Raw genomic sequence first — 14,511 nt, 5'->3', positions numbered from 1 at the left:
AGCTCAGACTCAGGGGTAGGAGGATTGGGAAGGGTCCCAGCACGGCGGTCAGGGCGTTCACACAAGCCATCATCTTTGATGTGGGCCTGTTAGTGGGTGGAGTGCTTTGCCCTGGAAAAGATCTGTCCACAGACAAGCCCCTGGAACCTGTTATTGCTAAGTGACTGCCATTTGATTCAGGGTGATAATGTGCCCAGCAGTCACGCTACGTTTCCCAGCTGCCCTGGATGGAAGACGTGGCCAGGTACACGGTAAGATAAAGGCCTCAGGGCTGGGTGACACTCCAGGAGGAGCTCTTAAAAGTAAAAGTGTCATTTTGGTGTGCCCTTTTGCCCCTGCTCCCTGCTGCCTGGAACGTGAGTGTGATGGGTGGGGCTTCAGCACTCAAGCTTCACCTTGTGGCCCTGCTGGGAACAGAGGCCAAACACTGGGATGCCGGAGTTAGAAATAAACCTGCGTCCCTGGTGACTGTGGAGCCAAGAAATAAGCTTCAGATTCTTCTTAAAACAGGAATTGAAATGGAGATCATGAAGGAATTGAAGTGAGTCATCAGCCACCATGGTGAACTGAAGAGCCCCGGCCCAGCCCCGTTGTGTTAAATTAAACAAAGGCCCCTAGACCCACCGGGCTCTGATGCCTTGGTGCTGATGTGAATAAGCCCGGAGGGAGCCTGTAAAGGCCTCAAGGTTAAGGTTACCCGAATCGAAATGTAAGAACAACCAATCGGAGACAGCCAACTAGGCTTCAGGCTGTAGCCAATTAACCATCTGGCTTTGCGTCAGCATTTTCTGTGTACAGGTCTCTCCCGGAGCTCCTGTCCTGCCCCAACCTCTTCCAGTTTAGCACTTCTCCCCTGGAATCAACTTGTGCTCAAATGAACTTAGAAAAGCTCAATATAGCCCAGTTTATCTTTAACACATCTAAAGGGGTCGGTTGCCTCTTAGATCTGGTCAGTTGTGGAAATGATGGCTTCCTATCTGATTTCTCAAGCATCATCGTAGATCCCTGGTGCTGATACCCATCGGGCAGACGCTGGCCACCCCGGCGCGGATGGCAGTCCTTCCGTGGCCTCCTCTGGCTCCTGAGGGAGGGGATCTACAGTCACCCCTGCTGTTGGCCCCTGTGGGAAGAGACCCAGCGCCTCATACATCCCATGGGAGCAACCGGCAACTACCCCTGGGTCCCATGGGGCTGGAAGTGGGGGGCGGGGGGGGGGGCGTGACCAGCCCTGGTCCCTGTGGGAGGGGACCCCAGATCCCCTCTGCTGCTGGTCCCCAAGGGAGCAGACCTACAGCCTGGCCCCCTTGGGAGCAGCCCCACAGCCACACCTGGTCCCTGTAAGAGCGGACCCACGGTTGCCCCTGGACCCCTGAGAGTCCAGCCTTGGTCTCTTCTGGTTCCCCTGGGAGGGGCCCCGAGGAACCCGGGGTGCCGGTCCCGCGGGAGCGGTGTCGCGCTCCCTCCCTCCCGCCCCCCCGACCCCCCACCCCGCGCGCGCCTGGGACCCCAGCGCCGAACCGGCGAGCGCGGGCGAGGCCTCGGGAGCGGCGGGCGGAACCGACCGAGCGAGCGCCACCGCCCGCCGCCGGGGTCCGGGTCCGCGTCCCCGGCCCCGCCCCCGCCCTGGGCCTGGTCGGCGGCGGCGGGCGGTCGATGGCCGGGCGGCGGCGGCATGCGGCTCCTGTTCCTGGCCGTGCTGCGGCGGCACACGGGCAACGCCGTCACGGCCGAGCGCGTCCGGTAGGTGCCGGCGCGGGGCGCTCCTGGGCCCCCGGCCCCCCCCAGACCGCGCGCACAAACGGACGGGCTCGGCGCGCGTGGGGCCTGTGCGCGCGCGGGGCCTGGACCGCGGCTCCCGGCTCCCGGGCCCGCCGCACGCGCCGCCCCCACGGGCCGCTGGGGAGGGGGTCCGGGGTGGGGGGGGGGGTCCCCCACGCGGGTCCCGGCGTGCCTGGCTTCCGCGTCCCCGGAGCGCCCAGGTCTGGGGACTGCGCGGCGCCTACATTGCGGTGGGCAGAAGACAGCGCGGAAGCGCAGGGCCGCACGCGGTGACACGCGCAGCGTTATCTGATGGGGCAGGGACCGCTCTGTGCACGGGAGCCCTTTGGGCAGGATGCTCCGGGAGGCCTCGCGGCCGGAGTGGCGTTGGCGCGGAGTCCTGGGTGCAGGAGGGTCCGCTGAAGCCCGGGCTTCGGGAGGGTTTCCAGCCCAGGGCGCGGCACATTTGCGGGCCTGCCCTCCTCCTTGGGGTGGGCGCCCGGGGGGGGGGGGGGGGGCGGGGACGTCATTGCTCGGGGCCCTGCCGCCCGCGGGGGCCTCCCGGCGCCCCCCCACCCCGCCCCCGCGCTGTCTGGGCGCATCTTCCTCTTACAGGGTGCTTACCTTCTCCACACTCACTTCTGCAATTATCTTGTCCTTTGTTTCCCTGGGGACTTGTTCTCTCCTCCTCACTGGCCTGTGAGCCTCCCCGGGGGGGGGGGGGGGGGGGACGGGAGCAGATTGCTGCCTGGGCTTAATGGAAACAACTTCTTTTTTTGAACCGGCTTGCTTCATGAAATTTCTTAATTTACTTCCCCTCTGCGGGTCAGCTTCCCCATCATTAAAATGAGCCATCGGGGCAAAGCCCACCCTTTAACGTCCCTTTCCACTGAAACATGTTACGGGTCTTCTAAAGACGGAGAGCAGCAGGATCCTCTCTCATGACGGGTGGAGGGTACATCAGTTTTCTGAGCTTGGCGATTAGGATTTCACCGTGAGGATGGGCATCATTCGGGTTTATCTGCCGTCGGACGGCAGTGACCCTGCTTCACTCATGGGCACCCACAGTGAGGAGGGCAGGGTGGCCTCTGCTCTCGTGGAGCACGTGCCAGCAGGGGAAAGATTCTGCGGGAGTGAAGAGAAGTAAAGGAGGCAGCTCCAGACGGTGATTAGGGCCGTGGGCTCAGGGGAGGCTCTCTGAGATGGTGACATTTAAGCTGAGACCTCTGTGACCGAGCGAGGCAGTCCCTGAGATCTGGGAGGACAGCTGGGGAGGAGGGTAATAGCACGAGCACGGGTCCCGAGGCCAGCTTGACATGCCTGAGAGACGGAAAGAAGGCCAGGCTCTCTGGGAGACACGAGTCAGGGGGCGAGTGCCAGGAAAGGGTGTCAGAGAGAGAGGCCAGGTCCCACAGGGAGCCAGAGAAAGCATGTCTTTCTTTACCGTTTGGCTCTGGATGTGAACTGTCCATGTGAACCTCAGGCCCCCAGGCGCTCCCAGCCAGGGGGCCGTAAGCAGAAGGAGGCAGGCATGTCCAGCGAGACTGCTGGCCTTCAGCTGGGGCGCGGGGCCCCTGAGTGACTCTGCTCTCTTCCCAGCTGTGCTTCATGAAGCATGACAACAATTGTTCTTTGTGCTTCGGTCTGTTCAGGGCCAGCTTTGTCTGCCCTTCGCCCTGGAGGGATTGCAGAAAAAGAAAAATCAGAGGTTGCCAAAGGCGTCTGGTGTCGTGTAAAAACGGAGGTTCCTCGAGGAGAATGCCAGGTGTCCTGGAAGGGGAGGGGACGGAGGTCCCTATGAAGACAGAGGTTCTTGTGGAGCCAGAGCCAAAGACCCCTCTGACCCTCAAGTGACCGTGGACAGTGGGGGAGGGAGACCCCCAAATGCGTAAGATTGGGGTTCCCTTCAGTCTAGCAGAGGAGGGTGTCTGAGTTAGATAAGATGGGAGCTTTACAGAGAAAAACGGGGCCCCTTCTGGTGCATCTGTTTGTAGTTGTAAGTTAACCCCCTGTCCGTAAGTAGGGACGCTGAATCGTCATGAGTACATCCATAGGCAGGTAGAGGTGAGGTGTCCCGAGAGCAGGGAGGTGGGTGACCCATCCCAGGCTAGGGGAAACACACAGACCGGTGGAAGACAAAAACTCTGGGGCAGGGCTTCCTGCCTTCACTTGCGGGCTCCCCAGCACGTGCGACGTAGGTCCGGTCACCTGAGCTCTGCTGCTCAGAGTTCTTATCCACAAAGAGGGGATACTGATATGACCTGCCTCATAGGTTCCTTATGAGGTTTAAATGCGAGTTCGAACATTTTCAGCATTTACAACAGGGCCTGGTGCTCAATATGCATTTAATAAATGTGAGCGATTCATGATACCATGGGCCCTAACTGGCCAGGTGGGGAAGGCTGGACGTACAGGGAGGATGGTGTCCTAGGCAAAGGGGCAGCGGGTGGGACCATGGGGGAGAGCACATCCCTTTCGGATCCGAGTTGTGTGGCCTTAGCAATGCCCGATATGCTAGATGAGTGATTCTTAGTGGGATCAGGGGCCAGAAGGATGTGCAGAGGAGGAAGGAGCAGTTTTGTCCCCCGGGGGACACTGGGCATTGTCTGGAGACATTTTTGGTTGTTACACTGGGTGTGAGAGACCACTGACATCCAGTGGGTAGAGGCCAGGGTGCTGCTGAACAGCCTACGATGCCCGGGGTTGTCCCCACAGTGGAGAATGATCCAGCCCCAAATGTCAGTAGTGCTGAGAGAAAACCCACTCTGGCTGAGGTGGGCAGATAAGGCTGGAGAGGTAGGGGGGGCCCCGTCACACCGGACCTACGGTTTTGGGCCACCAACAGAATTAAGCCACCAAAAGCTATCTGACTTCTGTGTTGTAGAAGGTCCTTTGGGCTGCATTCTGGAGGGTGGATGAGGATGGGCAGAGGAGGCTAAGTGTGGGTTTGCCACATTTCAGGAGTAAAATAAACAGGGCTTGGCTGTGGAATGTGGAGCGTGTCAATGACAAAGCTAGAATAATCGAGTGAGAGGTCTGGTGCCCTTTATCCAGGGGAAAACGAGGCACGGAGCAGGGCCACCCCATCTCACAAGCAGGGGAGAACTTCCCGAGGGATCGGGGACAAGAGCGGGTTTCGTGGAGCCTTAGAACCGCAGGGCGGAGACAGGCCTGGCTGGCTGGGAGGTCGGGGCTCCTGGGTCCCGTGAGCCAGCTGAACCCAGTCGGAGGGGCCCGACTGGTGTGTGCTAGGTCTCCTCGAAAGTGATGCATTTCCTGGCTACTGAGGTTCAGGTTTGGGACGTGGGCCAGGCCAACGGGAGGTCTCCATTTTATGGGTCCCGACAGATGAAGAGTTTTCGAAGGTGCAAGCTTGGAAGACGCTGTTTGGGGGGAATAGTTTGTCTGGGGATCAGTCACTAGACAGGGACACTCGTACTGTCTGTGTGGCCCTTCAGGTACCCCTCCATGTGCTGTGCATGTGAGCTCACCTTGTGTTCTTTAAAGAAAAAAATTTTTAACATTTATTTATTTATTGAGAGAGCACGAGCAGGGGAGGGGCAGAGAGAGAGGGAGACACAGAACCCGAAGCAGGCTCCAGGCTCCGTGCTGTCAGCACAGAGCCCGACGCGGGGCTCGAACCCACGGACCGTGAGATTGTGACCTGAGCTGAAGTCGGACGCTTAACCGACTGAGCCACCCAGGCACCCCAAAAAATGTCATTTATTTTTAGAGACAGAACAAGTGGGAAAGAGGGGGGCGGGAGAGAGAGAGACAGAGAGAGAGAGAGAGAGAGAGTCTCAAGCAGGCTTCACGCTCAGTGCGGAGCCCATTGGGGCTCGATCCCACAATGCTGGGATCATGAACTGAGCTGAAAACAAGAGTCAGATGCTTAACCAGCACAGCCACCGAGGCGCCCCAGTTCATTCTGTGTTCTAACTCCGGGGCTGGCTGTTAATTAGCATTTTAAATACCCTAATCTGGAGTTGTTTCCTAAGCACTGCAAGTGTTAGATTTGTTCATTAGCGTAAAGCATCTCAGAAATAATTACCAGTGTCGAGGGTCTGTGGTTTACTGGAGGGGTTCTGGGGGCCCCTGTGTGAACACGTAGTCAGGGAGTCAGCCCCTGGCCCCACTGTGGCACAGATTCAACCGCCAGGTTGGCGGGTCTGGCTGTCCGAGCGGTGGGCAGAGGGGACCTGTGGTTTCCCCACCCACCTCTAATCCCCTGAAGCTGTAAACATTTCCCGGAAGAACCTGACAACAATCTTGACAAGCCTCTAAATCAGGCGGACGGGTTCAGATCAGCCCTTAACAAAAAAGGTCACAATTAGGAGGTGCTCTGGTAAGTTAAAAACAGGGTCAGAAACCTAGGGAACAAAGTTCATTTCACTGGTGGTGGAGAAATAAATTGCATGAGTAATGGATGTAAGATATATGTGTGTATATATATATATATATATTTTCCACACAGTTGTTTTCGTGAAATCATGGGGGATCCATAGTCTCAAAAGTGGGAGGCTGGTCCTCAGAACCCTTGAAATAATCTTCTCCATCAAGGCCAGACAAAGTTATGGCCGAGGGCCAAGCAAGGCAGGGCCTGTCCTATGAGTACAATCTGGAGGGCGTGGCAGCTCCCAGGGGTGGTGCTGGCCGCTGCTTGCCAATGGCGGTGGCTGTCCGAGCAGCTGGACCGCGACCAGCTGCCCGCAAGCCCCAAGGTGTGTACTCTCGGGTCATTTCCAGGAAAGGACTTCTGACCCCTGCTGTGAACCAAGCTCTTGTTGGGGCACTGGGGGCCGTGCCTGGAGCTTTGACTGCAGGGCTCCCACGGGCACAGGGAAGGGCAAGGCTGAGGCTGTTCCAGCCCGAGAAGGGCGTTCTGAGGCTCAGCGACGGCCACGGATGATCGTGCTGGCATCCCAACGAGCACGAGAGTCACCCACAGGGCGCTGGACTTTGCACGGAGGCTGTTGCCGGCTTGTCCTCTTTCTCCTTCCCGAACAGGGTGTGCAAGACTGGGCACCGATGTAGATAACAGAGGCAAACAGAAGCCTGTATGGAGATGCACTGGCAGGAAGGGAGTGTCCCCAGGGTGGCGTGGACCCAATCCGGACTCCTCCCCGCTGTGGTAGTCCTGGGTTCCACGGCGGCCGCCCAGCGTTTGGGAGGAAGGAAAAGTGAGAACGGAGCGCTCACAGGACCGCAGGCTGCTGCGGAGGCCACCGGGGTGGGGGTCGGGGGGGACGAGGGAGAGCGGGGGTCTGAGAGCGATGGGAAGGGCCTGGGAGAGGACAGGGCTGGTTCCGCGGACCTGTGTGTATGGCAGAGTGGGGCCAGGCACTGCGGGGGGTACACACTGCGAGCACATCCTGTGTGCCGTCCCGCCAGGGGCTGCGAGACCACAGAGACACCCCTGGCCCAGGGCGGAACACACGCGTCCCAGCCAGGCCGCGAGAGGCAGACACCCAGGCTGGGACCCAGGCGGCCCTGGCTTCCGGGGCGGAAAGCGCAGGGGAGCCAAGGGAGAGGCACGCTCCGGTGAGGATGGGGGGGAGCTGCGCCCTGCGCTGCGAAGGGTCCCTGAAATGACGAGCAAGGGGGCTGGGAGCTGGCGCCCGGGGCCACCGCCCTCCCACCCCATCTCACCCTGCAGCCCTGGCCAAGCCTAAGCGGGTGGCTGGAGCCTTGCTGGATACACCGAGTGTGGTACAAAAGGCCAGGGGAGAGGAGAGGCCAAGGTATTGACAAGAAAATCGCTGAAATGATGGGAAAAGGAATCTTTGCCGGGAGTGGGAGGCGGGGCGGCTTGGAGGTGAGGGGCTGTGAGGTCAGAGGTCTTTGTGGTTTTCGTGATTGAGGAGCCTGGGGGAAAGATAAGATTGTGGTCAGAGACTGGATGGCTTCACACAGGGCTTGATGTGGCAAGCAGGTGAACGTGAACGGTAAAGGCTCTATGCTCCTTGTCAGTAGCGGCATCAGAGATTTTCAGCTTTAAGTAACTGAAAGCCAGTGCAAACTGCCTGGAGAAGGCAGGGGACTGAGCGGCTCCTCCTGTCAAGGGTCTGGAGGTGGGGCAGGCTTCAGGCTGGGTTTTGCAGCTCAGACGGTAAGGACAGGAGTCCACTTCTTGCCTTGGTCCACTTCCCATTCCTGCTGGATTTTCCTTGCTGGTCCCTCCACTTCCTGCCCAGCAAGAAGGAGAGTCTGAGTCTCCACAAGTCCACCCCCAGGTCCCAGGGCTACATGTCCAGGGCAGGGGCTTGGGCAGCTGGATGTTCCGATGGGCACAAGCCAGCAGGAACACGCCTGGGCCTGGGGTGGGGTGCCCCCTACTCGGGTGGGTGACAGGGACATTCGGGGTTGTAGGAGGGGGAACATGGGATGCCTCTGCTGTGGAGGCCACCAGTATGGGTGTGAAAGCTTCACTAATTTTTATCAAGGAAAGTGGAAAGCAGACCCCCAGGAACTTTTGAACACATTGAAGGAGCAAGAAATACCTTTGGGAACATTAAAAATCAGAAAATTCGGGGGCACCTGGGTGGCCCAGTCGGTTAAGCGGCCAACTTCCACTCAGGTCATGATTTCGCAGTTCGTGAGTTCGAGCCCCACGTCGGGCTCCGTGCTGACAGCTCGGAGCCTGGAGCCTGCTTGGGATGCTGTGTCTCCCTCTCTCACTCTGCCCCTCCCCTGCTCACACTCTGTCTCTCTTTCTCTCTAAAAAAATACAAAATCAGAAAGTTTTCCATAGGTACTAAAACACCTTTTTTTCTTCTGGTAAATTGGCAGAACGGGCAGTACTGGGACACCTGCCTACCTGGTCCCTGAAACCGTGCGAATGAGTGCGTCATTTTACATATTCCAGTGGCCACATTAAACAAAGCAAAAAGAAATGCATAAAATTAATTGTAATGTATTCTTTTGAACTCAGCATGTGAAAAGATCATGTCAACGTTTCATCACTCCAGAAATTTTTAATGAGCTGTGTACGTATTTTACACTTAGCTCATCTCTATTCAGGTGCTTAACACACCTCTTCAGGCACTTAGCACATCACTTTGGGCATTTAGCACATGTCTATTCAGGCACTTAACACATCTCTGAGGGGGTTTTGGAGCCTTTGGGAGGGTGGGGGGGGGGGTTCAGAGCCAAAGGCCAAGAAAGAACTCTTGACATCTTGGTGCAAAAATATGATTTTATTAAAGCTCAGGGACAGGTCCCGTGGGCAGAAAGAGCTGCCTCTGTAAGTGTGACAGTTTATATACTGTGGAGTGGGGGGGGAGGTGAAGTCAAGAGGAAGTTTCTTAAAGGGATTTCCATCTGCTAAAGACCCACAGATCACTGGAGGCCTGGCTGTTGTCAAGCTAAGGCTGTTTTCCCCCTAGCAAAGCATTAGCCTGAAGACAGTAGGGAGTTCCTAGACGTGAAGCTATTGATAAGATGGCCCTTTTCTTGTAATTTACTAAGATATTTGTAAACTGATGGAGACTCTGGTCCTGTGATCTCTGTCAGTTTAACCATTTGTTTTCTGTCCTTTCCTGTGTTCTTGGGCAGCCAGCAGTGCCTGAGGAATGTCACACACATCCCACTTGTGTGGGCGGGGAGGGGGGGTGTGGGGGAGGGGAAGGTGTTGTTAGCTCCTGCTTGGCCCTCAACTTGCCTTAGGCTCCCTCATCATCCTTATTCAGGCACTTAGTGCATCTGTTTGGGCACTTAGCATATCTCTATTCAGGCACTTAGCACATCTCTATTCAGACACTTAGCATATCTCCATTCAGGCACTTAGCACATCTCTATTCAGACACTTAGCATATCTCCATTCAGGCACTTAGCACATCTCTATTCAGACACTTAGCATATCTCCATTCAGGCACTTAGCACATCTCTATTCAGGCTAGCTCATCACATCTCGTGGTTTTCCACCCCATTTATTTATTTACTTACTTACTTACCTCAATCTCAGCAGGCCCTTCCTGACCTGGTCATTTTGCCTGTTTTCTCATGGGACTTTGCACCCTTTTGAAAACGACTGGCTTCACAACAGTAACCTCTTGACTACCAGATTCCCATTAGAATCCCAGTCAAAAAGGAGATAAACTCTACAGTTTACAAAACACACTGACAGCATATTATTCCAAGTAATATCCTGTCCTGCAAATGTATTATCAGCTCACATAATCCACCGAAGTTTCCCTGGGGCAATGTCTCCTCTGGTTTGCCATCCCAGACTAGGGCCTGAGCCCTTGTGCAAGGCCTTCGCACATCTCCACGAGCGCCCTCATCCCAAGACCAGCACGATTTCTTTGACACATCACAAATTCTTGAAATGCTGTGCAGAGAGCACCGTTCTGCCCCAAGCCAGCCAACTTTCCCCCGCAAGAAACAGCACATCCCCGTGTCTCCCCGAGCTGCCACTGAGGCGGCCGGCCGGCCAGGTGGTGCTGTGTCCTGTGAGAAGCACTGGGCCTGGCCAGGTGCCCCCACTCCTTATTTGCATAAGTTCAACACACAAATGATCAAGCTTCTCTACCCACTGAGTTAAAGAGGATGGCTTTCAGGCAGGTCGAAGCAGGTAGGATCCCATCGAATCTGGAGTCAGGTGTGTGCGCATAGTTCCGTCTCTTCCTAGAACTGCCGAGTAAATGCTTAAAACCTCTTAATTTGTTGGCGATGCTTTCTTTCTCCAAACAGCCTTCAGTCAAGTTCGGGTTCAAGTTTAGTTGAACCAAATGATCACTTACAGAAGGAATCGGGACAGAGCAATTTAAAGGCATCAAAAGCCAAGCAGAAACAAGGGCAAACTCTTAGTCATAGAGAATTAGGGAGATTATATATATATATGTAGGAATATTTATAAGATCATGAAGTTGGCGTTAAAATGCCATTTAAAAATATGTTTAATAGATCAAGAACAACCCATTATCTGTACCTCACCACCTCCATTCCATATGTCCTATCTTATCAATTCCACATAAGCCAGAAATGGCTCAGCAATGGGTCCTTCCAAGTGGAATTCAAACTGTTTCTTTTCCACTCATCAACACATTTGTTTTTGGTTTCTTCTTTCTTAGAGCTTTAAGGAAATGGAATGACAGTTATTCGCCCATGCTCAGAAGCACACCGAATTCTTATTTTTGTGTCATACCCATGTTTAGGCTGACGTGAGCTGATTCTGCTTGTAGGTCGCCCTCAGCCCTGCCAGAGGAGTCGAGGTGGGGTGAGGGGAGGAGGGGCGGTGCTACTGGCCGACGATGATTGATCAGCGTTAAGGGCGGAAACGATAAGATCAAGGTACTCATTGCACTTCAACAGCTTAAGCAAACTTACGTGTCAGGATCTCAGTTTGTCTTTATTTGCTCAGTGACAGCTGCAACATTGTGCATTTAATCACAGCACAAGAAGAGAACACAGAGAGAGCCATTATCATTCCCAGAGTAGTGCAGGTGGATGCTTCTCGCCCTACTCCCCGGAGTGGGCGGGAGCAAGGCGCGCGAACCCGCTGTTTGTGCAGAATTCCTTAGTTTGCATGTGGCTCCCACGTTGCAAACAGCTTGGCCATTTGATGACCACTTTGCTTAAAGATTCTACTTCCCTCGTTCTTTTATTCTTTTCCTTGTTCTTTTCCTTACACTATTGCTCCTAAACGCCAGCCAACTAATTCACCCGGTGTTTAGCTGAAGAAATAACAAGCCATTTTATTGTTGCAGTAAAAACAAGCAGAAAAAAGGCTTTGTTGGACTTGAACTTTGTACTACAGCGACTTCTGGGTGATCTAAGATGCTCGAGTGTAATTTTAAGTGTGTTTGGTCGTCACCTACGGGCTGGCTTTGTAATCAAAGCTGACGTGCAACGTGACTCCCTTATCTGCGGCTCAGAAGGATCATGAGAGAGAGAGAGAAAGAGAGAGAGAGGCTCAGCGTGATGGAGAGACAGATGTGTAATGCGATCAGGGGCTGTTGGATGTCACTGAGAAGAGCTGGCATCAGGAAATGGCCTGTCGTGGCCATGGGGACGCAGAATGCATGCCGCGTCGGGTGCCCTGCGGGTGGAAGGCAGGTCTGGAGCTCGGGTGGGGGGGGGTGGGGGGTGGGGGTGCGGCTGGCAGGCACTGGCAGGGCATACAGGCTGTTGACGGCGCTGTGTGCTAGGCCAAGGCATTTGGACTTCATCCCGGAGACCCATTCAGCCGTTGTTTCATTCAGGTGGCGAGACAGATGTGGGCCCCCTTCTCACAGCTGAGCTGGTGACCCCGAGCCCTTTGAGGGTTTCAGTCAAGGGAGACCTGGGTCGGTTCATTCTAAGTACTCATGCACACGTGCCTGCGACAATAGTAAAACATAGTATCTACCCGTGGTAAAAGTATCCAGTGTCTCCTCTGGAGACACAATCCTCCGATTTCTCACTCACCCTACAGATATTCTGGGCAGGCACACTACATACATACAAAGTATTCTTCCCCTGGCTCTTTTCATTAACCACATATCCCATATCCCATGTATACGGCCAGTTGATTCCAAAGTACAGCTGACTCTGGAACAACATGGGGTTTGCACTGCACGGGTCCACTTACATCCAGAGTTGTTTTTGTTTTTGTTTTTTTTCCAAATACAGTACAGGACTGTAACTGTGTTTCCTCCTCTTTATGATTTTCTGAATAACATCTTCTTTTCCCTAGTTTATTGTTAAGAATACGGTATATCCTACGCGTACCATACAAGTTCTGGGTTAATGGACGTGTGTGTGTTGTTAGTAAGACTTCCAGCCAGCAACAGGCTGTCAGGGAAGTTTTGGAGGAATCAACGTTATACGTGGATTTTCAACTGCGTGGAGCGGGAGTGACACCCCAAAGTCCCATGTTGCTCAAGGGTTCCACTGTGCTTTGCAGAGGTCTACTGCATGAGGGCAGCGGAGCTTTAATGGCCGGAGAGCTTGTCTTGTACGTGCCATCATGTAACCGGTCCCCTCTGCCGCACACTGAGGTCACTTCCAGGCTTTTCGGTAGGTGAAACACAGCCGAGGAGCCTCTTCATGGATGCACGTGTTTGCACTCACATCCAAGTGTGTTTTGGAATTAATTCCTGGAAGTGGAGGTGTTTGGTCACCGAGTTTGTGCATTTTAAGTGTGCTAGCTGTTGCTTCGTTGCCCACCAAAGAGGTTGTACCAGTTTACCTGCTCAGAAATGATGCAGAGGGGTGTTTATTTCACAAAGCCTTAGGCAGACTTTTGATCTTTACAGACATTCTTTGTTAAAAAGACGACTAAAGTTGGCCACCATTTCCTGTATCTAAGAACCCCAGTTGAATTTCTGTTTCTATGCACTGCGACTTAGGTCCATGCCTATTTTGGTATCGAGTTGTTACCTGTTTTTTTCTTCTTATTGATCTATGAGAGCTCTTTATTTATGAAGCAGATTCGCTTCTTTCCTTTTGTAAGTGTTATAAGTAGTTTTTTTCCCCAGTTTTCTGTTTGTCTTTTGATTTTGCTCATGCTGTTGTCATTCAGAAAGGTTTTTTTTAATCAGATTTATATTCTAGATTTATGTTACAAGGAACTGAACTAGGATGAGAAGAAAGACACGTGTGAAAGATATTTTTGAGGTAGAATGGAAAGGCCATGAAATGTCTTTTGAAGTCTCTATTAAGAACTGAATTTTAGGGGCTCCTGGGTGGTTCAGTCAGTTGGGCATCTGACTCTTGGTTTGGCTCAGGTCATGATCTCACGGTTCATGAGTTTGAGCCTCACGTCAGACTCTGTGCTGACAGTGCAGAGCCTGCTTGGGATTGTCTCTCTCTCTCTCTCTACCCACCTCCTGCTTGTGCTCTCTCTCTCTCTCTCTGTGTCTCAAAATAAATAAATAAATAAACTTTAAAAAAATAGCTGAATTTTAGATGCCTAAAAGCAAACTTTGGGTATCATCCATAATTAAGGGACAGGAGAAAAAAGTGGAATCAAGGACATAAAACACGGAGCTTTCTGGCACAGCAAATGCCACTGAAAAATGCGTGTCCTTTGTCTCAGGGCTGCAGAGACTTCCTGAATTAGCCCTTCAACCCGCTGGCCTTGGTCCTGACCACAGTCCCAGGGACCGGACCCTGGGTGGGTGAATGGTTGTTGTCAGTGGCTATGAGCCTTGTCCTGTATTTTGGGAGGATTGCCCCTTACAGGACAATTCAGAAAATACGTTTCTTAACTTTTTGACTTAAATAACCTTTGGATTCAAGATCTCAGTCGTAGCGGCTGCCTGTGGTATATTTACCTTTTACCTCCTTTTTCTTCCTCCCTCTGTTTGTACTTGTCGATAAAGGGACCACCTGGAGGCTGCAGGCCACGTGTGTATTCTGAAAGATGCCTCCGACTTGGAAAGCTCGTCTGAAATCGCCAAGCTCATCGAGGCCGAGAGCCTGGAGGCAGCAGTGGCCCTTCATCTGTACAGAGGAGGCAGACTCCTGCAAGGTAACCGTCTTTCTCGTCAAAGTTGACACACCAAAAGTCATGAGAACCAGACGCACGCACAACCCCAGACAAAACAGCTGAAACGGTTTATCCTGTTCATCCGGTTCGAAACTGGGGGGGACACAATCGTCTTTCTGCTCTGGCCTTCTTTGTGAGTAACCTTCTAAAATGACATAACCGTGCCAGTTGGGGACCGATGGGTGTTGAAGGTCTTCTGCTGTACTGACAGCTCCTATCCTCAACGCCTTCGACGTACATCTTGTAACTCAAAGTATAACTTTCAGGAGTTAAACATACGC

The 14,511-nt window shown here is 53.7% G+C and overlaps 1 protein-coding gene and 1 long non-coding RNA gene across 6 annotated transcripts in view; one reads left to right on the top strand and one right to left on the bottom strand.

Moving 5' to 3' along the window:
* Window positions 1-14,511, top strand: part of GLT1D1 (glycosyltransferase 1 domain containing 1) — a 91,183-nt gene that overhangs the window by 8,822 nt on the left and 67,850 nt on the right. The window contains exons 1-2 of one of the 5 annotated variants that reach the window (XM_053901890.1): window positions 1,576-1,740; window positions 14,064-14,212. In XM_053901890.1, the coding sequence (XP_053757865.1) occupies window positions 1,673-1,740; window positions 14,064-14,212 (217 nt within the window). In that variant the 5' untranslated portion in view covers window positions 1,576-1,672. Of the gene's footprint in view, window positions 1-1,575; window positions 1,741-2,582; window positions 2,753-14,063; window positions 14,213-14,511 lie in introns of those variants that run through there. The other 4 variants (XM_053901891.1, XM_053901889.1, XM_019433790.2 and 1 more) reach the window with 4 other exon arrangements.
* On the bottom strand, window positions 886-2,480 carry LOC128776911 (uncharacterized). Its single transcript, XR_008422040.1, has 2 exons — window positions 2,383-2,480; window positions 886-1,120 (listed from the first exon to the last, which is right to left on the bottom strand). It is a non-coding gene; the product is annotated as an uncharacterized LOC128776911 (long non-coding RNA).

The sequence above is a fragment of the Panthera pardus genome, unplaced genomic scaffold, assembly GCF_024362965.1.
Source record: "Panthera pardus isolate Hobbes unplaced genomic scaffold, ASM2436296v1 HiC_scaffold_14, whole genome shotgun sequence".
Taxonomy (NCBI): domain Eukaryota; kingdom Metazoa; phylum Chordata; class Mammalia; order Carnivora; family Felidae; genus Panthera; species Panthera pardus.
Note: the sequence above shows the minus strand (reverse complement) of the source record. Positions and strands in the feature narration are given on the sequence as shown.